This window comes from Muscardinus avellanarius, assembly GCF_963383645.1.
Source record: "Muscardinus avellanarius genome assembly, chromosome: 19".
Taxonomy (NCBI): domain Eukaryota; kingdom Metazoa; phylum Chordata; class Mammalia; order Rodentia; family Gliridae; genus Muscardinus; species Muscardinus avellanarius.
In genome coordinates, this window is record NC_137805.1 from 34,533,112 (window position 1) to 34,558,244 (window position 25,133).

The 25,133-nt window shown below is 44.0% G+C and overlaps 1 protein-coding gene across 1 annotated transcript in view; it reads right to left on the bottom strand.

The window, feature by feature from the left end:
• The window catches only part of STK4 (serine/threonine kinase 4), a gene marked incomplete at both ends in the record, with an annotated part of 106,851 nt that extends 81,959 nt beyond the window's left edge, over positions 1-24,892 (bottom strand). Inside the window, 4 exons of the mRNA XM_080716768.1 lie at positions 1,838-1,952; positions 6,534-6,662; positions 16,742-16,822; positions 24,858-24,892. Coding sequence (XP_080572894.1) covers positions 1,838-1,952; positions 6,534-6,662; positions 16,742-16,822; positions 24,858-24,892 — 360 coding nt within the window. The remainder of the gene's footprint in view (positions 1-1,837; positions 1,953-6,533; positions 6,663-16,741; positions 16,823-24,857) is intronic.
• Between the last annotated feature and the right edge of the window lie 241 nt (positions 24,893-25,133).

A 25,133-nucleotide genomic window follows, 5' to 3' on the forward strand; every position in this document is an offset into this window, starting at 1 on the left:
CTAGGAATATTTGCTGAATAAATAAACAGTTTACGCCACTTCCTTCCCTCAACTCAATGACCTTAGATCTTATTCCAGCAATCACAGCAATAGCAAGTAATCATTCATAATGGGACTGTTCTCTAATTAATAGAAATGTGAACATACAAAAGCCGGGCGTGGTGGCGCACATTTGTAATCCCAGCATTTGGGAGGCTGAGACAGGAGGATCATGGTTTGCGAACAGCCTCAGCTACTACTTAGTGAGGCCCTTTGCAACTCAGTGAAGCCCTGTTTCAAAATAAAGAATAAAAACTTGGGCTGGGGTGTAGTGTGGAAGTAGAATGCCCCTGGGTTCCATCCCTAGTACCACAATAAATTAATTAATTAATTAATTAATTTAAAAAATATGAACATACTAGGTACAAGGAGAAATCCAAATTCAAAACTGAACAAATTGGATTAAAATTCAATCCAAGCTGGGCGTGGTGGCGCACACTTGTAATCCCTGCGTTTGGGAGGCTGAAACAGGAGGATCGCACGGGTTCGAAGCCAGCCTCAGCTACTTAGTGAGGCTCTCAGCAACTTAGTGAGAACCTGTTTCCAAATAAAATATAAAAAAAGGTCTGGGAGTGTAGCCCGGAGGTAGAAAGCCTCTGGGTTCCACCCCCAGTACCACACACACACAAAATAAATTAAAAAATTAATTAATTAATTAATTCAATCCAAGCCAGGCCTGGTGGCGCATGTTTGTAATCCCAGCATTTGGGAGGCTGAGACCAGAGGATCGCGGTTCGCGGACAGCCTCAGCTACTTAGTGAGGCCCTTTGCAACTCAGTGAGACCCGGTTTCAAAATAAAGAATAAAAAATAGGGCAGGGGGTGTAGCTCAGAGGTCAAATGCCCCTGGATTCCATCCCCAGACCTACAAAAATAAATAAATAAATAAATAAATAATTCAATCTAAGCTGGGCGTGGTGGCACACACTTGTAATCCCAGTGAGACAAGAATATCCGGGTTTGAGGCTAGCCTTAGCCACTTAATGAAGCCCTTGAAAACTTATTGAGACCCTGTTTCAAAATAAAGAATAAAAAATCAGGCTGGGGATATAGCTTGGAGGTAGACTGCCCCTGAGTTCATTCCCCAGAACCACAAAAATAAATTAAGTAAATAAATAAATTCAATCCCAAACCAAGACGACAGTCATCCCCCTCATAAGAAGTAAACAAAGCATGCTAAGAGTCACTGGATCAAAGTGGCATCAAAAGGGTCCCTAAGGAGGTTAAGGAATAAGGAAGGAGCCGGGCGTGGTGACGCACACTTGTCATCTCAGTACTTGGGAGGCCGAGACAGGAGGACCCAAGTTTGTGGACAGCCTCAGCTACTTAGTGAGGCCCTCCACAACTTAGTGAGATTTTGTTTCAAAATAAAGAATAAAAAATAGGGCTAGGAGTGTAGGTAGGCGGTAGACTGTCCCTGTGTTCCACCCCCAGTACCACATAAAAAAAAAAAAAAAAAAAGCCGGGCGTGGTGGTGCAAGCTTGTAATCCCAGGACTTGGGAGGCGGAGACAGGAGGATCGCACAGGTTCAAAGCCAGGCTCGGCAACTTAGTGAGACCCTATTGCCAAATAAAGTACAAATTAGGTCTGGGAGTATAGCCCAGAGGTTTGCCCCTGGTTTCCTCCTCCAGTACCACCAAAAAAAAAAAAAAAAAGAATAAAGAAGGGGAATGCACCATGGCAAGGGGAAATCCGCCAGTCCTCTCTCCAGACCTGGCAGAAGCAGCACATGCGTAACAGACTGAAGAAACGATGGCACAAGTCCGGCCCGGAGCGCTCTTCCAGAAGGCAAACTTACCGTTTTATTTCGTAATCGAATGATGTCAGAGACAGAGCCAGCCCCACAGTACTCCATAACAATCCACAAGTCTGTGTTCTTAAAATAGCTGCCATAATATTTGACTACATGAGGGCTGAGGAGAGAAATGGGGCAAATTAGTGGAACGGTCTTTGAACATCTCTATTCGTTCCTTCTGTTAAAGATACAAAAACTAATTTCTCACCTCGCAAGATCAATTATTCCAAGCTGAGGCTGAAATGAGCAATCTCTTGATAAGAAAGTAAATGGAATGGCATTTCCAAGAGCAGTAAGTAGGAGAAGCACAGAAAATGAGTTGGGTACTGTAGCCAGCATTTCTGAGAACATATCATCAGAACAGAAATGTAGACATATTTCAGAAAGAAAGAGTTACCAACACAAAACCGCTAATAAAAGTGAAAATTTACATTCCATTTAAATGTCCATCCAACATGAGGAAATTTAAAAAACAATAACATAACCATATAATGAACATCATGAATTCATGAGAAATGTTACAAAGGAACATTTGATGATGATGATAATAATAATAATAATAATAATAATAATAATATCATATTTACAAAAAAAAAACAGGCTACAAAAGAGTGAACACAGTAAAACTCCACGAAGAGACACGGAAAGATATATAGCTGAAAGAGTATTTAACAAAGATGATTTCTCCAAAGGAAAAAGTTATTTTATTTCCGTGTGTGTGTGTGTGTGTGTGTGTGTGTGCGCGCGCGCACGCACGCGTGCGAGTGCACATGTCAGTGGGGATTGAGCCCAGGGACATTCCATCTCGAAGCTACACCCCTCAGCCCCCACGTTCATGTTTTCTTTCAAATCAAAGTCTCACTAAATTGTCAAGGGTCTTGCAACGTCGCTGAGGCTGGCTCTGAATCTGCGCTCCTCCTGTCCAGCCTCTCAAGTGCTGGGATTACAGTTAGGTGCCACCATGTCTTTTTTTAAGTACTTTGTTTTTGGAGATTGAGCCCAGGAATATTCTCCAGGCTACACCCCCAGCCCTTTTTATTTCTTATGTTGAAACAGGGTCTCACTAAGTTATTGAAGCTGGTCTCAAACCTGAAACACTCCTGTCTTAAATTCCCAAGTACTAGGATTACAGGCATGTGTTACTATGCCCAGCTTTTTCTTCCTTTTTTTTCTTTCTTTCTTTCTTTCTTTCTTTCTTTCTTTCTTTCTTTTTTTTTTTTTTTTTGGTGGTACTGGGGATGAAACCCAGGGGCATTCTGCCTCCAGGCTATACTCCCAGACCTATTTAACATTTTATTTGGAAACAGGGTCACTTAAACCAGCTGAGGCTGGCTTTGAACCCGCACAATCCTCCTGTCTCGGCCTCCCAAGCACGGGGATTATAAGCGTGCACTGTCATGCTCGGCTTTTTTTTTTTTTCTTTTTTTTCCCCTCTGGAATAGAAGTATAACGGTTTATTTTTAAAAGTCAAGAAGAGAAAATAAGATAAAAATAGCTTCTCCCATAAAAGAGGAAGGTGTCCCCCAAAAGAGTAACGTATTTCCTTCTTTTTTTCTAAGAATTCTTAGAACTTCGTGATAACAAAAACAATTTTAAAAAAATCACACTACAATCTATTATAAAGATAAGATATTCTACCCAGGCGTGGTGGCACACGCTTGTAATTCCAGCATTTGGGAGACAGACACAGGAGGATCCAGGTTCACGGATGGCCTCAGCTACTTAGTGAGGCTCTTGCAACTCAGTGAGACCCCGTTTCAAAATAAAGAATAAAAAATAGGGCTGAGGGTGTAGCTCAAAGGTAGGATGCCCGAGTTCCATCCCCAGTACCATAAAAACGACAACAAAAAAAAAAGAAAAAATATTCAGGATCAAATCTGAAATTTTAGGTCTCAAGATGAAAAGATAACAAATTAGAAATTTCACAGAAAAGTCAAACATCCCAGCTGGGCGTGGTGGTGCATGCTTGTAATGCCAGTGTTTGGGAGGCAGAGACTGGAGGACTGTGATTCCTGGAGAGCCTCAGCCTCTACTTAGAGAGGCCCTTCACAACTCGGTGAGATTTGTTCCAAACTTAAAAAGGACTGAAAAATAGGGCTGGGGGTGTAGCTTGGAGGTAGAATGCGTCTGGGTTCCATCAAGGAAGACATGAGCGACTAGTCTCCAAGGTCCGAGCCCCTGCGAGCTCCCTTCCATCAGCTCCCGTCCTAGTTCTAGTGATGGCCTCTCGGAGGCGTCGCGCCCAGGCACTCCTGCAGCGACATGTTCTCTACAGCCTCGTACTGTCGCCTAGATTCCCTGGACATACGTCTGCCTGGCCTGTCCAATTAGTCCGCAGACTCCCGGAGCAGAAGGACTCTGTCCTGTCTCTCTTTGTACCCCTTAGAGTGCTTAGCACAGAGGGGGATCTTCAAAATATCTCTAATTAGGAACGTTGCGATATCCTGTTTGGAAAAGGTCCCAATTTGCCAACTGGAGTGAGCTCCCAAAATGGATCTCATACGACAAAAAGAAAAACTGCTAACTTAATCTGGCCAATTCAATCAAGAAAATGGGGGGTTTATCTCGTAGAGAGTAACCACAAAAACAGAAAGGAGAAAAGGAAGGGAGAGAGAAGATGAGTGGCCGCTTGAGGTCTGAGGACACAAGGCTCCCGTGCAGAGCTCCGGGTCGGCGGGCAGCCACACAGGCTCTAACGATGAGGCATTACAAACAGGCGGCACTACGTTATCGGACCAAAAATGACAAACGTAGCCTCAGATTCAAAACCTTTTCACCCACCACTTCAAACTTAGCACTGCCCTTCTGTTTCTTTGAAATCTAACCAGTGCTGCAGGGCCGGGGTCCGGAGAGAAACACACCAAGCCTTGTGTGCATGTCTGTGCCCGCCACTCTATACCTCAGTATGATGTGAAACTACAACGCACCAGTAGAAGTATATTAAAAACATAAGGTGTGGTGTGCATGCCTATGATACTCGCACTCAGGAGGCTGAGACAGGAGGATCACAAGTTTGCGGTCAACCTCGGTAACTTAGGGAGACCTTGTTTTGAAATAAAAAATAAGCTGGGTTTTGTGGCACACGCTCGTCATCTCAGTACTTGGGAGGCTGAGACAGGAAGATTGCAGGTTTGAACAGCCTCAGCAAATAGTGAGATTCTCATTAACCTAGTGAGACCCTGTTTCAAAATAAAAATAAAATAGGGCTACCGGGCGTGGTGGCGCACGCTTGTCATCCCCGCACTTGGGAGGCTGAGACAGGAGGATCGCACAGGTTCGAAGCCAGCCTCAGCTACTCAGTGAGGCTCTCAGCAACTTAGTGAGACCCTGTTTCCAAATAAAGTATAAAATAGATCTGAGAGTATAGCCCAGAGGTAGAAAAGCCCCAGTACCACCAAGAAAAATAAAATAAAACAAAATGGGGCTTGGGGTGTAGCTCAGAGGTAGAATGTCCCTAGGTTCAATCCCCAGTGTCACACACACACACACACACACACACACACACACAAGAAAAAAAAATAAAATAGAGCTGGGGGCATAGCTTAGAGGCAGAATACCCTTGGATTCAATTCCCAGTACCACACACACACAAAATAAATAATAAATTAAATAAAAATAAAAATAATCCGTGTTGCAGAGACTGCTCCATCACAGTGACTAACCCAGGTTGTCACGGAATTTGAGCACAAACCACGTGTTTTGCTGTGGTTGCCTTTTAGCCTGACTTCCTGCTTACAGCATTTGACAAGTCTTAGTTCCTCAAAAATAAAATACTTAACGACTCTCAGCTTGAATACATTTTTTAAGGTGAGGTAAGGAACACTAACATATAAATAAGCATTCTCTTTTTATAGGCTAATCTAATATTGTATGGTTTCGAGAGCTAAAAAGCATTTGATTTATCCTGTCTTAGCAGTCTCTGTAGAAACATTCTCACCATAGGAAGTAAAGAGATGATTATCAAAAAAGAAAAAAAAAAAAAGCCAGCACCACCTTCTAACTCCTCTTCCTAGTTTCTAAATGGGCTTACTGAGGGAGGAGGGGGAGGAAGAGAAAGACAAGAAGAAAAGATGCAGAAACCAGCTACAAGTCAGGCGTAATAGTGCACGCCTGCAATCCCAGCACTTAGGAGGCTGAGACAAGAGGATCACAAATTCAGAGCCAGCCTCAGCAATTTACCAAGGCTCTCAGCAACCTGGTAAGACTGTTTCAAAACATAAAAGCTGGGAGTGGTGGCACATGCTTACTCCTAGCGCTAGGGAGGCTGAGACAGGAGGATCGCACAGGTTCAAAGCCAGCCTCAGCAACATACTGAGACCCTGTTTCCAAATAAAATATAAAATAGGTCTGGGAGTAGAGCCCAGAGGTAGAAAAGACCCTGGGTTCCACCTTCAGTACCACTAAAAATAAAATAAAAATAAAATAAAATAGGACAAGGTGTATAGCTCAGAGGTAGAGTGCCCCTGGGTTTAATCCTCAATACAACAAAAAGGAAAAAAAAAACTGGTTAGCTACAAAAACATACACACTTTTTTATCATTTTTTTTTTTTTTGGAAAAGAACATACATAATGATACAGTGATTCTACTCCTTTCTGCAAAAACATCTAAGTAAATGAATCCCTAGGTGTCAAACTCTAAATAAAACCACAGCAAACACAAACCCACATTCTCTCCAAAGGAGCCCCATGCGCTTTTACCTGTCACATTGCTGCATTATAGAGATTTCTTTGATTATCTCCTGCAGGTCTGATTCCACGGGAACTTGTTTGATAGCAACAATCTGACCAGTCTCTTTGTGAATAGCTTTGTATACACTGCCATAGGATCTATAATTGAGGGAAGGAGAAAAATGACAAAATCAAAGCAAGCTAAGAGCTAAGAAGTGGTGCACAAAAGCTACTCACAGTTATACCTCTTAGTGCTAGCAACATTTGCAAAACTGACATAGCTGGAATACTTTGGTTTAGATAAAACATGGCAACTTAAAAACTTCATATCACCCGGCGTGGTGGTGCACGCTTGTAATCCCTGCACTTGGGAGGCGGAGACAGGAGGATCGCGCAGGTTCAATGCCAGCCGCACTGGCTTAAGAGACTCTGCTTCCAAATTAAAAAAAATTACACACACACACACACACACACACACACACACACACACACACACCACATATAATAGGTCTAGGAGTATAGCCCGGAGGTAGAGGGTTTCCAGGAACCCCAGTACCACCAAAAAACAAAAACAAACAAACAAAAAACTTCATATCTATGTGGTGGCACACACATGTAATCTCAGTATTTGGGAGGCTGAAATGGGAAGACTGAAGGTTCAATGCTAGCCTCAGCAATTTACAGAGACCCAGTTTCAAAATAAAAAAATAAAATAAAATAAAAATAGGGCTGGGGGTATAGCTCAGAGATTGAACAAAGGGTTCAACCTTCAGTACCCAAAAAGCCAAAAAAACTTTATATCTAAATTTATGAATAATCATTAATTAAAAATTATAGCCGGGCGTGGTGGCACACGCTTGTAATCCCCATGCTTGGGAGGCTGAGACAGGAGGATCGCACGGGTTCGAAGCCAGCCTCAGCTACTTAGTGAGGCTCTCAGCAACTTAGTGAGACCCTGTTTCCAAATAAAATATAAAATAGGTCTGGGAGTGTAGCCCGGAGGTAGAAGGCCCCTGGGTTGCACCCCCAGTACCACCAAAAAAAAAAAAAAAACCACAACACTAGCTTGCAGTGCCTCAATTTGCTCATAACGACACTGACACAGACGTCCTTACAAGACAGCTGCGACGGGCCAATCTGATGTGGGTTTTTCCACTGGAATCCTAGACGCGCATAGTAACGTGATAATGAGCAAACTGTCTCCATATTTCCCAAACACACCTGTTCCTACATGCTGTCCTGGCAGGGAAAAGCCAAAATAACGGTGCTGCCTAATATGTTAAACTAACACGACACTTGTTGCCAAAAAGATGCTTGAGAATAAATGCAGTGTCAAAGCAACATCAAATTAAAAAAAAAATTATGCAGAACATATAAAAGTTCTACCAAAACCCTTCTATTTGCAAAACTAGGTTAATGATGCTTAAATATGGTATTCAATAACTTCCTGCCACAGAAAGGCAACTGCTGACCACATGTGGAAGGCCAGACCCTTCTCTGCTGAAACAACCCTGGGAATAAATCTTGGCAGCCTGGCTGGTCACAACATTCCTTTTCCTGCCTGCCAGTGACTGAACTAGTAGCCAGCCTGTGGCCTAGTTCTAGCCAGTGATATTTATGGAGTTCTGCTGAAGGGTTCCTAGGAAAGGTTTTCTTCCCAGGTAAGAGATGGGGACAGGACAAGGCCCATTTCCATCTACCACTTCTCTTCCTGCTTCGGTTAGTGTCATGTGAGGGATCCCACTTTTAGAACTAATGCAAACATCATGAAACTTTAATTGCCCAGACCCAAACCACTATCAAGTCAATTAACCAATTCTGGAATCCAAAACATATTGTTCAGTTATTAAATGCTCTTACAAGTTAGCCACTGTTAGTTCAGTATTCTTTTATTCCCATCCAGAGGTATTCTTGATCTACTAGAGCCTATATCTCTGAAAATGTCTATTTCAGCTTCACTCTAGGATGAGAGTTTTGAGAGATGTCGAATAATAATTCTTCTTCTCCTCCTTCTCCTACCCTGGTGCTGAGGAGCAAACCCTGGGCCTTACACATGCGAGGCAAACGCTCCACCACTGCGCCACATCCCCAGCCCTAGAACCCGCTTTGACAAGGGCCGTCGCTCGGCTCTCATTCTGCAGCTTCCCAGCGTCTGTTGCTGCTGAGAAGCCTCATGGGTCACCATTCTTCATAGGTAATCTCTCCAGAGCTTTAAGATGTCGACACTCTTATCATTCTACAATGTACCATAAGGAGAAGTTTGTTTGGCACTTCATAAGCACCTGCAGCCCGTGTATCTCCAGTACGGAAACTTCTCAGCTTCTCTTTATTCATCCAGCTCTCCTAATACATCTTTGGGAAATTTCTATTGAGTCCATGTTGGAACTTCTCATTGACACTGCCTTCTTGGTTCCCAACACTGTGCTTCTGTCGCACAGCTTTTGATTAGTCTCATTTAGGATAGTTTTTATTTCTATCTTTCAATTAATAAATTTTCTTTAGCTTATTTAGAGTATTCTTGACCCAATTACTGGGCTTGTTTGCTTGTTTTACAGTGCTGGGGATGGAACCCAGGGGCATTTTACCTCTGAGCTACAGCCCCAACTCTATTTTTTATTCTTTATTTGGAAACAGGGTCTCACTGAGTTGGCAGAGTGCCTCACTGAGTAGCTGAGGCTGGCCACAAATCTGTGATCCTCTTGTCTCTGCCTCAAGTACTGGGATTACAAGCATGCACCACCATGCCTGGCTTACTGGGCTTTTGAAACTTAAATTATAGCTGGGCGTGGTGGCGCAGTGCTTGTAATCCCCGCGCTTGGGAGGCTGAGACAGGAGGACGGCACAGGTTTGAAGCCAGCCTCGCTGGCTTAAGAGACAGTTTCCACATTAAAAAAGTATAAAATAGGTCTGGGAGTGTAGCCCGGAGGTAGAAGGGTTTCCAGGAACCCCAGTACCACCAAAAACAAATAACAAAAAACAAACAAACAAATAACACTTCAATTATTGTAATTTTTATGGTCAAGATTCCCAACTCTTAGCTGGGCATGGTGGCACACACTTGTAATCCAAGCATTTGGGAGGCAGAGACAGGAGGATCCAGATTTGCAGCCAGCCTCAGCTACTTAGTGAGGCCCTCTGCAACTCAGTGAGACCCTGTTTCAAAATAAAGAGTAAAAAATAGGGCTGGGGGTGTAGCTCAGAGGTAGAATGCCCCTGGGTTCAATCCCCAGTACCACACACACACAAAAATAAATAAATAAAAGACTCCCAACGTTTAGCTGCTCATTGAGCTAACTGTTTAGGTTAACCCCCTGATGTTCTTTCAAGGATGTTTTCCCTCTTTTTCAATTCTGAAAACTGAATTCAAGTATATTAAAATCTCTTTTCAGCTTGTTCCTTCACTTCTATTTTCTTGGGTATGGAGTCCCATTTGTTAGGTCTGCTGACTGTCCCTGGAAGTGGATTTTTGGTACGGACTTCCTTTTATCCTGAATGACTTTCCTCTGCGTGGTGCTCGGCGAGGTGGTTTCTCAGTTCCCTCAGCCCTCCTGGGGTACACAATTTGCACTGGGTCTTACGTTAGGATTTTGGGGATCTTGCTATTCAAAACACCATATCTGAACGCAATACAGTCCCAGTTCCTATTGTCAGACCAGCACCCCTGCTTTGTCCACAGGCCAGAAGCAAATGACACTTTCTAATAGTGACCAGGCAAATGTATTCAGCTTTAGCTCAGATTGAGAAGCTAGCATCAGCCCACAGCTTCACGCAGGGAGCCCAGCTGCTATCTCCTGACAAGGGAGGCACGCTCTGCCTTCCGCTTATGGTAGATTCCTTTCTATCCCTGCTCCTTAGCTGCCCTTGCATCCTTATTATAAAGGATATATATATTTAAACCTTTTTTGTAGTATTGGGGATGGAATCCAGGAACATTCTACTTCTGAGCTATACTCCAGCCCTATTTATTCTTTTATTTTGAAACAACATCTCACCAAGTTGCAGAGGGCTTCATGAAATTGCTGAGACTAGCTCTGAACCTGTGATCCTCCTGTCTCAGCCTCCCTAGTACCGGGATTACAAGAATGCACCAATACACCTAGATTATATAAATATTTTCTTTTTTTGTGGTACTGGGGGTGGAACCCAGGGGCTTTTCTACCTCAGGGCTATGCTTCCAGACCTATTTTTTACTTTATTTTGAAACAAGGTCTCACTAAATTGCCAAGAGCCTCACTCAGTAGCTGAGGCTGGCTTCGAACCTGTGCGATCCTCCTGTCTCAGCCTCCCAAGCGCTGGGATTATAAGCGTGAGCCACCATGCCTGGCTATATAAATATTTTTACAGCCGGGCATGGTGACACCGGCTTGTAATCCCAGTACTTGGGAAACTGAGACTAGAGGAGCTCAGGTTTGAGGAAAGCTTCAGCTACTTAGCCCCTCTGCAACTTAGTGAGACCTTGTTTCAAAATAAAGAATAAAAAATAGGGCTGGGGTTATAGCTTAGAGGTAGAATGCCCCAGGGCTCAATCCCCAGTACTGCAAAAATAAATAAATAAATAAATAAATAAATAAATAAATAAATAAATAATATTTTACAACAAGGATATTTACAATAAATGTCCACGAGAATGGATTTCTATTTACTAGAAATGGAGAGATCTCTGCATGTACTCACTACTCAGCAATCACGATCAAAGCGTCAAACCTCCCCGTGCCTTTTGTTTTATTTACCTTACTAGGGATTGAACCCAGGAGCATCCTACCTCTGAGCTGCATCCCAGCCCTTTTTAAATTCAACCTTGAGGGAGGCTCTTGTAAGGACCACAGGGTGGCCTCAGACTGAACCCTCCTGCCGCAGCCTTCCGAGCCGCTGGAATGAGAGGCATGGCCCACTGTACCAGGCTCGCTAGACGCCCCGATGGCAAACACAACTCCAGCAGCTCCTATGAACAACTAAGACTCACCATTCCACACACTACATTTAACGGAAGAGAAAGAACTTCGGCAATCATGCTCATTTTAAGGAGAGTTCCATAAGATCTGATTCTTAGCTGGCATGGTGGCACACATTTGTAATCCCAGTAACTGGGAGGCTGAGACAGAAGAACCCCAGGTTCAAGGCCAGCCTCAGCAATTCAGTGAGACCCTCAGCACCCTAGCAAGACCCCATTTCAAAATAAAACCTAAGAAAACAGGCTGGGATATAGCTTTGGGGTAGAATGCTCTAGGGTTCAATGCCCAGCAACAACACACACACACACACACACACACACACACACACACACACACACACACACATCTGATCCCTTCTGACAACACAACTAAATGACAATACATTTTAACTGGCAGAAAACAAATAGAGTGAAACAGGTACTTCACACATGGCAAGGCTCAATGTAGAAAAACAGGAGTAATACAGTATCTGAATCCAGCCTAAACAAGTACCAGTCTTTTTGTATTTTTAATCAATATAACTCACTAGCTAGGAAACCATGATACTTTTGTTATCCTGTGATAAAACTGCAGCTGAGTGTGGTGGCGCAGGATTGTAATCCCAGTACTTGGGAGGCTAAGAAAGGATGATCACGGGTTCGAGGGCAGCCTCAGCAAGTAGTGAGGCTCTCATCAGCCTAGCGGGACGCTGATTCAAAAAAAATTTAAAAATAAGGCTGGGGGTATAGTTCAAAGGTAGAATGCCCCTGGGTTCAATACACACACACACACACACACACACACACACACACACACTTAAATGAGTCAGTGCATAAAGCGTTGTGTAACAGAGGGAACGGTGGTAGCGCCAATTCAACCCCACTCATCCTGGTCTGCGGCTCCAGCTCCAGCTCTACCCGCCGCAGATCCACGTGACTGCCTCAAAACACAGCAGGCCTGCAGCCTCGAGCCCTACGGTTCTTTAAGTCAGAGTTCACAATCCATTCATTCTCCAGAAAACTTTCAGATTAGCATGGCATTTTGTGTTTAGAAAAGAAGTGCAGTTAAGGTCTTCCTTCAGGGTCTTGCTAGTCAGTGAAGTCTGCTCGCGTGTAACAGAAACCCAAGCATCTGTTATTTAAAAGAACAAAAAAGTAGCCGGGCGTGGTGGCGCACGCTTGTAATCCCCGCGCTTGAGAGGCAGAGACAGGAGGATCGCGCTGGCTTAGGAGACCCTGTTTCCAAATAAAAATATAAAATAGGTCTGGGAGTGTAGCCCAGAGGTAGAAGGGCTTCCAGTACCACCAAAAAAAAAAAAAAAAAAAAAAAAAAACAATAAAGTGATGGCGTGAAAGACACGAAAGCTTTGGAGCTTTGTTTTCTCTCTGGTGATATTGTTATAGGAAGATTTCCACGTTCCTAGCTGAAGACACCTATAAACCTAAAACATGATTTTAAAAATCGTAATTAGCTTAGTTCTTCCTTATATTATGTTCTCTTGACATTCCCTAGATTCAATGCAAACACAATCACCTAAAAGAACGTCTAAATAAATTCAAGACTTAACCTTTTTTGAAACTTTTACATATAGTTCTTTTTGCCTGTCTACTTTCCTGCAAAAATATTTTTATTTTCCCTCCATTTTAGTCTAATATAATTTGCAATAAATGTAGATAGTCTATTTCACAAAGCATATCACTTTCAAATGTTTTTAACTCCTGTGAGTTAAAATATTTTGTGAAAATATTTGTAATTTTAAAAGGAGTAAAGACTACATAGCATTTGGTTTTATGTTTGTCACCAGATTTTTATTATTGATGTAAAAAAAGTTAATTTTTTTAAAATAAAAAAACACTTAATATCTTTCTTTTTTCCTTCTTCCAATCCCTCACCCCACCCCATTCACAGTACTAAGGATTGAACCCAGGGGCATCCTACCTCTAGCAACATTCCCAGCCCTTTTAATTTTTTATTTGGAAACAGTGTCTCACAAGGTTGCTGAGAGTTTCACTACATCGCTGAGGCTGTCCTCGAACCTGTGATCCTCTTGGCTCAGCCTCCCAAGTACTGGGATTGCAGGGCACACCACCAAGCCAGGCTAAGATTTAACTTTGATCTGACATGAAGAGGTCTGAAAGACGTTTTAGTTGACAACGGTAACTGTGACTTATTGAGCACTTACCATAGGACAACCACTAGGTATTAACCCCTGTTATTTCATGTAATAGTTGCCACACCTCTATGAAGTAGATACTATTATTATCAACCCACTTTATAGATGAGGATTTTGAGACTCAAAAATATTAAGCTCAATGAACAGTACAGCAAGAAGTTTTGCTCTTACTGCTATAACACACATATTAAAAGTGAAAAAAATCAGGAGGCTGAGGATGGCACGGGTTCGAAGCCAGCCTCAGCTACTTAGTGAGGCTCTCAGCAACTTAGTGAGACCCTGTTTCCAAATTAAAAAAAAAAAAAAAAAAAAACTGGATCTGGAAGTGTAGACCAGAGGTAGAAAGCCCCTGGGTTCTACCCCCAGTACCCAAAAAAAAAAAAAAAAAAGTGAAAAAAACGAGTTAGTAACATAGACAATCATGCCTGCCAGTCTTTACCTCATTCCAACTAGAACCTATGAGCATTGTTAGAATAAGGGCCATAGATACACTGACTTGAGAAAAACAGCAAAAATGCCAAGCTAAAGCTCAAAATGAATCGAGAGGGAGAGAGAGAGAGGACTGCCGCCTCCCCAGACCTTCAGTGATGCCAGTCAACTGAAGTCTTCAGAGTCCTCTGTGTGTGTATGTGGTACTGGGGTGTGAACCTGAGGGTGTTCTACCTCCAAGCTACATCTCAGCCCTATTTTATTTTTTATTTTAAAATGGCCTTACTAGCCGGGCGTGGTGGTGCACGCTTGTAATCCCCGCGCTCGGGAGGTGGAGACAGGAGGATTGTGCTGGTTCAAAGCCAGCCGTGCTGGCTTAAGAGACCCTGTTTCCAAATAAAAATGTAAAAATAGGTCTGGGAGTGTAGCCCAGAGGTAGAAGGGCTTCCAAGAACCCCAGTACCACCAAAAGAAAAGAAAAAAAATGGCCTTACTAGCCAGGCGTGGTGGCGCACGCTTGTAATCCTAGTGCTTGGGAGGCTGAGACAAGAGGATCGCACAGGTTCAAAGCCAGCCTCAGCTACTTAGTGAGGATCTCAGCAACTTAGTGAGACCCTATTTCCAAACACAGTATAAGAAACAGGTCTGGGATTGTATCCTGGAGGTAGAAAAGCCCCTGGGTTCCACTCCCAGTACCACCAAAAAAAAGCCTTACTAGGTTGACTGATGAGTCTTTCTACTTGCTGAGGCTGTCCTGAAACCTACGAAGCTCCTGTCTCAGCCTCCCAAGTACTGAGATTGCAAACGTGACCACCATGCCCAGCTATCAGAAGACATTTTTGGCAGGAGGATCACAGGTTTGAGGACAACCTCAGCAATCTAGTGAGGCTCTGAGGAACCTAGTGAGACTCTGGTTCCAAATAAGAAAACAAATCAGTATGAGGGCACGGCTCGGAGGTAGAATGTCTCTGGGTCCAATTCCCAGTGCCACAAAAAGAAAAAAAAAAAAAGTTAACGCCAAGCCAGGTGGGGAGCACACACCTGTAACTGGGGAGGCTGAGGCAGGAGGCTTGCGAGTTGGAGGCAGCTTCAGCAACTCTCAAGACCATTTCAAAATAAGAAGTAAAAAGGGCTAGGGGTGGAGCTCAGAAAAAAATATGCTCCTGGGTCCAATCCCTAGTACCATAAGAAAAAAGTAAAGTTAATCCAGGTCTTTTCTTGAAATAGCAGTACTAAAGGATAAAAAAATCCACACACACACACACACACACACACACACAACCTTACTTACATATGCATAAGCTATCTCTGAAATAAATATAAGAAACTGCTATAATGGCACTTACAAGTAACTGAAATATAGAGGCAAAGTTTATATTGTTTTGATTTTTTTTTTTTTTTTGGTGGTACTGGGGTTCCTGGAAACCCTTCTACCTCTGGGCTACACTCCCAGAGACCTATTTTTTTATATATCTATTTTTATTTGGAAACAGGGTCTCTTAAGCCAGCGAGGCTGGCTCTGAACCTGCGCAATCCTCCAGTCTCTGCCTCCCAAGGGCAGGGATTTCAAGCGTGCGCCACCACACCTGGCTATTGTTTAGAATTTTTAATCACATGAATTTATTACATCTTCAAAAGTTAACAAAAACTTAAGAAAAGATACTCCTAGCCAGGCATGGTGGCATATACTTATAATCTATAATACCAGTACAGAGACAGGAGGATCAGAGGTTCAAGGCCAGCCTCAGCAACTTAGTGAGGCCTTCCTCAACTTCATGAGACCCTACTTCACAAAATAAAAAATAAAAATAGGGCTGGGGGTTTAGCTTAGAGGTAATATGCCCTTGGGCTCAACCCCCGGCACCACAAAATTTTTTTTTAAAAATGGATATTTTTTAAAAAGTTAAAGCGCCGGGCATGGTGCCGCACGCTTATAATCCCTGCACTTGGGAGGCAGAGACAGGAGGATCGCGCAGGTTCGAAGCCAGCCGCGCTGGCGTAAGAGACCCTGTTTCAAAAATATAAAATAGGTCTGGGAGTGTAATATAAAATAGTGTAATATAAAATAGGTCTTAGAAGGGCTTCCAGGAACCCCAGTACCACCAAAAAAAAAAAATTTTTAAATCAGTCATGTGTGGTGGCACGCACTTATAATTCCAGTACTTGGGAGGCTGAGAAAGGAGGATCACAGGTTCACGGCCAGCCTCAGCAACTTAGTAAGGCCTTCCACAATTTAGTGGGACCTTGTTTCAAAATAAAAAATGAAAAAGAACTGGGATTGTAGCTCAGAGGTAGAATGCCCCTGAGTTCAATCCCCAGTATCAAAACCTTGACCTTCCTGTCTCACCCTCCCAAGTACTGGGATTACAGGCATACGCCACTATACCCGGCTCATATGTCTGGTTTTTTTTAATTATAATAAATTTTGATCTAGTGCTATATCTGTTAACTAGATCATACAAGGCACAGATTCTACAAGAGAAAAACAACAGATGTCCCGAGTAAAGACTGGTGAACGTTAAATCTGTCCCTAGTGGTGGTCAGAGTTACGTGAGGAAGGACACTTGAGCAGACACTACTCCCCACCCCACCCAGGGTCCTGCCAACGGGTTGGAGAACTGCCATGATTAAGGCTGATATCCTCAGGTATCAAAACAGGAGAAAGGCTGGCACCCACTGGCCACCTTTACTCTCTCTCCACTCACCCTTCTCCGAGTTTCTCTAAGACATCGAACACTTCTTCTGGTTGTTTGGTCAAGCTATCTTCATCCAACTTTTTAAGCTGCCTGCAAATGAAGACAAAATAAGTTTTAAACCTTAGTAACTAAGTCATGACATACATCATTCATTCACAGTTAGCCTTCTAGGAATTTCTCTACAAAGTCTTCACTTGTAGAAATGACAACAAAAACCAGACTTTCCGTTTATGTGTGTGGGCAGAGAACCCAGGGGCATTCTAAGGCCATGCTATACCACCAACCCTATTTTTTAATTTGGATACAGGGTCTCACAAAGTTTCTGAGAGCCTTGCTAAGTCGCTGAGGCTGGTTTCAAACCTGCGATCCGACTGTCTCAGATGCCACAACCAGCTACAAAGAGACTTTTTTTTTTTGGTCCTGGGGAGAGAACCCAGGGGCATTCTACCTCTGAGCTATACTTCTACTCTTTTTAAAATTTTTGAAGCAGGGTCTTACTAAGTTTCTGAGCCTGGCCTTGAACCTGTGATTCTCCTGCCTCAGCCTCCCCAGTACTGGGACTATAGGTACGTGCCACCATGCCCAGCTATATGCAAAGAGAGACACTGAAAGACTGTTCTGTGGGAGCATTCAACTTCTGGGTTACCTAATGAGCTAAATCAGGGCCAGAAGATGAAGCCAGGAGTAAGATATCAATTAAACATGTAGAAGACTCTTCTAACAATAAAGCTGTCCGACAATGAGGTCCCTAGTTTCCCACAGTTGGAAATTTTAAACAGAAAATGAATTGTCATATGGTTAACATATTATACAGTAGATTCAAGCTTTAGCTATACCTTTAGAATCTGTTTAAATCTTTATATCCCATAAATTAAAATGACATAGCCAGCCGGGCATGGCGGCACACATCTGTAATCCCAGTCCTTCAGAGGCTGAGACAGGAGGATCACAGGTTCAAGACTAGCCAGAGCAACTTAGTGAGATCCTGTTTCTCCTCTTGCCCTTTCCCCCTGTGGTACCAGGGATTGAACCCAGGGGCATTCTACCTCTGAGCTAAACTCTCAGCCCTTTTTTTATTGTTTGTTTTAAAACAAGGCTTCCCTAGGTTGCTCGGAGTCTTGCTAAATTGCTGAGACCATCCATGAGCCTCCCAGCCTCCTGAGCCTCCCAAATCCTGGGATTGCAGGCACGAGCCACCACGCCCAGCTGAGACCCTGTTTCAAAAAACAAAATATTACATATAGCTGGGAGTGTAGTTCAGTGGTAGAACATCCTTGGGATAGATCTCCAGGGAAAAAAAAGACAGCCATTTCTTCAGATAAGATGTTTAATGTCAGCTTAACTATGTATTAAGACACCAATTAGCAAGGTTTTGGTAATTTTTGTCAAGACACGTCATTTCACAGGTATCACAGAAAGTAGGAAATTCACATTTAGACCTAAGCAAAAGTGAAAAAGAGCTTGCCAGTTGGGAGTTTCGGTCCCACAAAGACCTTCCTGTAAAACAGCCCTGTGCCTTTGACTAATCCCCAAAACCAAAGGTACATTTCTATTCATAATTTCCAGGCTGTTTAGATTTTACCGACTATGCTAGACAATGATGACAAATACGGGAGGTTAGAAATTAACAATATTTTAAAAGCTGAGTCTTCCAAAAAATCTTAACAGGCGTAAAGAAAGAGCTTAAGTAGTGTGTGTGTGTGTGTATGTGTGTGTGTTGTCTACACAATGGCTTCCTGAAATTACAAAGGACAACAAAGAAAAGAGAGCTCAGGAAATGGTGAAATATGGAAGTAGTCACACTGGAGAGTTCTTATAAAGAGTTTAAACTAGGTACACAATAACAATTCTTACAGAACAGCCTCGAATTTAAAAATACACATATACAAACATGCACACACAAATGTATAACTTCCTGTAGAAAACAGAAAAATCAGATTAAAACACCCACACATCAAGGGTATGTAAACACTGACCTCCAAAGGACAATCCTGAGAATTTTATAAATATCAGGCACTAAACTAGAGAAACAGAGAACTGCTAAAAATCCTCCTGCCTTATCTGGAAGATCAACAAAACACAATGACCGCACTGACCTTTGCAAATTCAGAAGATCCTAAAAGTTAAATTCCAATGATATAATAAAAACTCCCAGCTTCAGAGCTTAATGGGTGAAGTGAAACTCCTCTTAAACTTCAAAACTGAAATTTTCATGAACCCAGAAATTCAAATGAACATTTTACATGCCAGGGTTTTTTGGTAAAGCTCTGAACTAGAGCTATATAAAATAAAATAAAAATGAAGAGCCGGGCGTGGTGGCGCACGCTTGTAATCCCCGCGCTTGGGAGGCAGAGACAGGAGGATTGCGCAGGTTTGAAGCCAGCCGCGCGCGCTGGCTTAGGAGACCCTGTTTCCAAATAAAAATGTAAAAATAGGTCTGGGAGTGTAGCCCGGAGGTAGAAGGGCTTCCAGGAACCCCAGTACCACCAAAAAATAAAAAATAAAAAAAAATGAAGAGACCAAGCATGCCTATAATCCCAGCCACTGGGGAGGCTGAGGCAGGAGGACAGCAAGTTTGAGGTAAGCCTGCGAAACTCAGCCAGATGCTGTTTCAAGATAAATTTTTTCTTATTTTAAAAAAGAGCTGGGACAAAGCCGGGCGTGGTGGCGCACGCTTATAATCCCCGCACTTGGGAGGCGGAGACAGGAGGATCGCGCAGGTTCGAAGCCAGCCGCGCTGGCGTAAGAGACCCTGTTTCAAAAATATAAAATAGGTCTGGGAGTGTAGCCCGGAGGAAGAAGGGCTTCCAGGAACCCCAGTACCACCACCAAAAAAAAAAAAAAGAGCTGGGACAGCCTGGAGTGGTGGAGCACACTTGTAATCCCAGCGCTGGGGAGGCTGAGAGTGGATGATTGCACAGGTTCAAAGCCAGCCTCAGCTACTTGGGCTCTCAGCAACTTTGAGACCCTGTTTCCAAATAAAGTATAAAGTAGGTCTAGGAGTATAGCCCAGAGGTAGAAAGCCCCTGGGTCCCACCCCCAGGACCACACACACAAAAAAAAGCTAGGACAGCCAAGTATGGCGGTGCACACTTATAATCCTAGCATTTGGGAGGCTGAGACAGGAGAATCACAGTTCATGGCCAGCCTCAGTGAGACTCTGTTTCAAAAAATAAAGACTAAAAAAGAGGGCTAGGGGAGCAGCTCAGGAGTAGAATGCCTCTGGGTTCCATCCCCAGTACCACAAAAAAAAAAAAAAAAAAAAAAAAGAACTGGGACACAGCTCAGTGATAGAATGCTTGCCTAGCATATGCAAGGCCCTGGGTTCAACCCCCAGTACCAGAAATAAACAAACAGACAAATGGACAATACCTCATTTATCAAGTATAAAGTTTTATACACAGCTTATATAAAAGATCAAATGCATCTCTTTGAAGTGCTGATGCTTGTGGTTTACAAAAAGCAAAACTTACTGTTTGGGCTGCTATAGAGACCACAGAGTAACAAAGGAAACTGCTCTGGCATAAGAGACAGTTGCAGGATTCTGATAAAACTTTAACAGACAAACCTCACACAACTGCTCAGATATTGCTTTAAAACAATTTAATTTGTTTGTTTTTGATCTGAGGTTATTTAAAACAACATGAAGGCTGGGTGTGACAGGACACGCTTGTAATTCCAGTACTTGGGAGGCTGAGACAGGAGGATTACGCAGGTTCTCTGAAGCCAGCCTCAGCTACTTAGTGAGACCCTGTTTCCAAATAAAATACAAAATAGGTCTGGGAGTATAGCCCGGAGGTAGAAAGCCTCTGGGTTCCATCCCCAGCACCACAAAAATAAATAAATAATAAAAATAAAACAATATGAAGCTAGACGCGGTGGCCTGTAATCCTAGTACTTTGGAGGCTAAGACAGGAGGATGACCAGTTCATGGCCAGCCTCAGCAATTTAGTGAGGCCATTGGCAATTTAGTAAGAATCTGTTTCAACATGAAAAATAAAAAAAGAGCTTAGGTGTAGCTCAGAATGTCCCTGAGTTTGATCCCCAGTAACACACACACACACACACACACACACAGCCTGACACTGACAATACAGCTCTGGGCTGGGACTTCCCTAGGACCTAAGCAGTTTCAGCACTTGCTTGATACCAACTCCATGAACCAAATACTGGCAGATGCTCCTCTCCTAAGTCAGATGGCCACACGATGGCCAGCATCCCAAGAATGCATTCTGTGCCTTCCACCACATCACTGCCTCACGGCAACTCACTTTTGAAAGCTCTCGTGTAAGATCCCAATCTATCATCATTCACTTAGTCATAAACAAACGTCAAACTCATGAACACAAAGAGCACTTCCTGTGCTGAGATGTTGGAAACACATCTGAATCTCTGAAAAGACACATCTATCTCTCCAGACAAAAAAATAATGATGTTTATGAAGTGGTTACTCACAGGTCTGGCTAAATCTCAAACCTCTTTCTCCCACCTCGAGACGCCTGAAAGGCTCATTTTATTTATGTATACTCTTTTCAAACAGAATTTGAAGTTACAACAAACATAAACTGAATTTTTGTCTGTGTGTTTGTGTGGTACCAGAGATGGAATCCAGGTGCATTCTATCTCCAAGCTACACTCTCCTGTCCTTATTTATTTATTTATTTATTTATTTATTTATTTATTTTGGTAGTACTGGGGTTCCTGGAAGCCCTTCTACCTCCGGGCTACACTTCCAGACCTATTTTTTATATTTTTATTTGGAAACAGGGTCTCTTAAGCCAGCACGGCTGGCTTTGAACCTGCGCGATCCTCCTGTCTCCACCTCCCAAGCGCGGGGATTACAAGCATGCGCCACCAAGCCCGGCCTTATTTTTATTTTGAAACATGTCCTTGCTAGGTTAATGAGAGTCTCCCTACTTACTGAGGCTGTCCTCAAAATCACAATCCTCCTGTCTCACCTTCCCAAATACTAGGATTACAGGTGTGTGCCACCATGCCCAACTGATTTTTGTGTGTGTGGTACTGGGGATGGAACCCAAGGGCATTCTACCTCTCAGCTACACCTGCAGCCCTATTTTCTATTCTTTATTTTGAAACAGGATCTCACTGAGTTGCAAAGGGCCTCAATAAGTAGCTAAGGCCGTCCGTGAACTGTGATCCTCTGGTCTCAGCCTCCCAAATGCTGGAATTACAAGTGTGCGCCAATATGCTCCACTGAAAAAAAAATTTTTTTTTTTTTTTTGGTGGTACTGGGGTTCCTGGACACCTTCTACCTCCAGGCTACACTCCCAGGCCTATTTTAGTTTTTTTTTAAATTTGGAAACAGGGTCTTAAGCCAGCAAGGCTGGCTTCAAACCTGCGAGATCCTCCTGTCTCTGCCTCCCAATCACGGGAATTACAAGCATGGGCCACCATGCCCAGCTGAAAATTTTTTAATGATAAAATTTCTGGCTGCCAACCCAATTCATATTTTGGAAATACTAACTCCCAGTACCTCAGAAGGTGACTGTATTTTAAAGAGGTAATTAAGATAAAATGAGATTAGATGGGTGGGCCCTAATCCAATACCACTGGTATCCTTATAAGAAAAGAAGATCAGGACACAGGTACAGAGAAAAGACCTTGTGAAAACACAGAGAAGACAGTTATCCACAAGCCAAAGAGACAGGCCTCAAAAGAAACAACCTTCCCATTTTGATGCCAGACTTACAGCCTCCAGACTGTGAGAAAATAATTTCCTATTGTTTAAATCATCCAGATGTGATGCTGTTATGACAGTCCTGCCAGACTAATACGAACAATAATAAATTCACCTGCTGAAAATTAGGCAACCCACTAATTAAGATGAGCAGAGAGCACGGGTCATTCAAAGCCTCGGCCCTGCAATGTTCCACTTTTATTACAGTTTCTTTTTTAATTCAAAAGATCTAAGAATGGGCCCAGCACCTGTAATCCCAGCTAATTAGGAGGTTAAGGAGGATCAAAAGTTCAAGGCCAGCCTGGACAACTTGGTGAGACACCTCAAAAATAATAATAAATAAATAAGAGCAGGGGATGGCCGGGCACAATGGTGCACGCCTGGAGTCCCAGTACTTGGGAGGCTAAAACATGAGAATAGCAAGTTTGAGGCAGCCCTGGCAACTTTGTGAGACCCCCATCTCAACATGAAAACTAAAAAGGGACAGGGATGTAGCTCCGTGGCAGAGTGACCCTGCTCTGAACCCCCATTACCGCAAAGAACCGGGGCTGACACTCAGTGGTAGAGTGCTTGCCTAACACGTGGGAAGCCCTGGGTTCAATCCCCCGCACTGCAACAAACAAACAGAAGAGACGTGAATGCACATCAAAAAGCAAAAAGGTGTATTCCTTTACCCAAGATTACACAACACAAGGCAAAAGGAGAGACAAAACGCGAACTCCTGGCCTTCTTTTTTAATTAAACAAAGCCAAAGAGAAAGAGACCAAGGAGAAAAAATGTATTTCAGGGGGAGAAAAAAAAAACCCCTGACCTATGTATATTCATAATTACATCATTATAGTGCTGTAGAAAATATCTGCTAATGTACATGGTGACCTGTGAAACCCTGCACTTCCAGAGGGGCATCCAAGCGGGGCAGGTAAAAGCTTGTTAACAGTAAATCCCACCTCCGCCTCTTATTATGAGAAGACGTCCAGCAAATCACTAGCCTCTCTGAGGCTCAGTTTTATCATCTATAGAACCTAGATATAGGGATATCCACCTTAGATGACTGCTGCAAGAATCCACTGAGTCAGTAAGTTAAACCATCTCAAACTACCATTTTGACAGTTCAAAAAGAGTCAAATATCAACAATTCCATACGGTTCAACAGGAAACATCGGAGAAGGGTGCCTGGCACCCTATAGGTGCCCTATAAGTATAATAATTACTGCCATTACAGTCTCAGCACACTAGACTAGGTGAATCATAAGCCCATCCCAATAAGCAATTTGCCTTCCTACACTGTCTTGTACTCGTCAAACAACCCCCAAGAGTGTGGTCCAGGCTGACAAGCCCTCCCTTCACCTCAGCTGCCCAGCACTCCCACACACCGAACACTTCCTACTTTAGTGCTCCTTCTGCTGCAGGAAGTCAGATGCCTTCTCTGTGAAACAGAAGTTAACTACACTGCACCTCCCAGAAGCAGCACCCCCTTACTCTCCACTCTACTTTTGGCTACATATGGCAAGAGTGACACAAGACCGGGGATCCACAGGGGAGCTCCAGGACAGGCAACCAATCCAGTTCAGGCTTTCTAACATCAACCATCTCTCTCATCTTAACCCACAACAATTCCAGGTACCACTAGGATCTGCAACTGAGAGTCACGAAAACAAGAGAAGCCTGAAAAGTACCATCTGCCCGGGTCCGTGTGTTTGAACTCTTCTGGACTTTAGCCTGCCCATCCTAAAAATACCCTATTTCCTAATTTACCTCCCGATGTTGGGTTTTGAAGAGCTGAAAAGGAGGTGAAGAAAACGAGGAAGACACTCTGGACATCAGTAATAAAGATGCCACCATCATTCTTGACTGAGGACAGCGCCAAGAACGTCCTCCGAGAACCTCTCCGGTGCTAGACCCCGGACTTTTCCGTCACACGACTTCAGCTTCGGAGGCAAAGCTCTTTCTCCCGACAGATCCTCCCTCCCACTGCACCCCTCAAGTGGGACTTAGGACTTAGATATTCCACCCAACTACCTCTCTGCTAGTTCTCCCTCCATCATGGCCTTTAGAGACCCCTCGCAGGTTCTCAACTAGCCTCAGCACTGCCTCCCCCCTCAACCTCCGCGAGTCCGGGGTGGGAAGGACTTCCTTTGAGGGACCCCGGGCCTCAGCAGGTGCTGACCCTAACTCGTCCCTACGTTCACGGGAGAGTCCTCCACAGCGAGTGCTCCTCTAACCGGCCCCACGTTTATCCCTCTCCGCCGCTGCTTCGCTCTGCGGGACCCGCCAGACATCCCCCTCACCTAGCAGGTGCCCCATCAGCCGGGTCGCCAGCCCCGCAGGACCCTCCCCTCCCGGGGCCCCCCACACGGGTGTCCCCGCTCGGCCAGTTCCCGCCTGTCCCTGCCCCGGCGCCCTTTATCTTAGCCGGCGGCCCCTCACCGGCGCGGCGGATTCCTCAGCTGCACCGTCTCCATGGCGCTGCCCGCGGCCGCCCAGACCCGCTCACAGATCCATCCTCCCCGGACCTCCCCGAGCCCGCCCCTCAGACCCTCCCACACTTCCGCTTTCCGCCCCTACCGGAAGCGGCGCGCGAGGGGCGGGGCCGCAGAGGGGCGGCCGGCATCACGTGACGACGCTACGGGTCACGTGACGCCGCGGGGCGTGGACCCGGAACCGCCCAGCCCAGGAAGCTTGGGTGCGCCTGGCGCCCTCGGC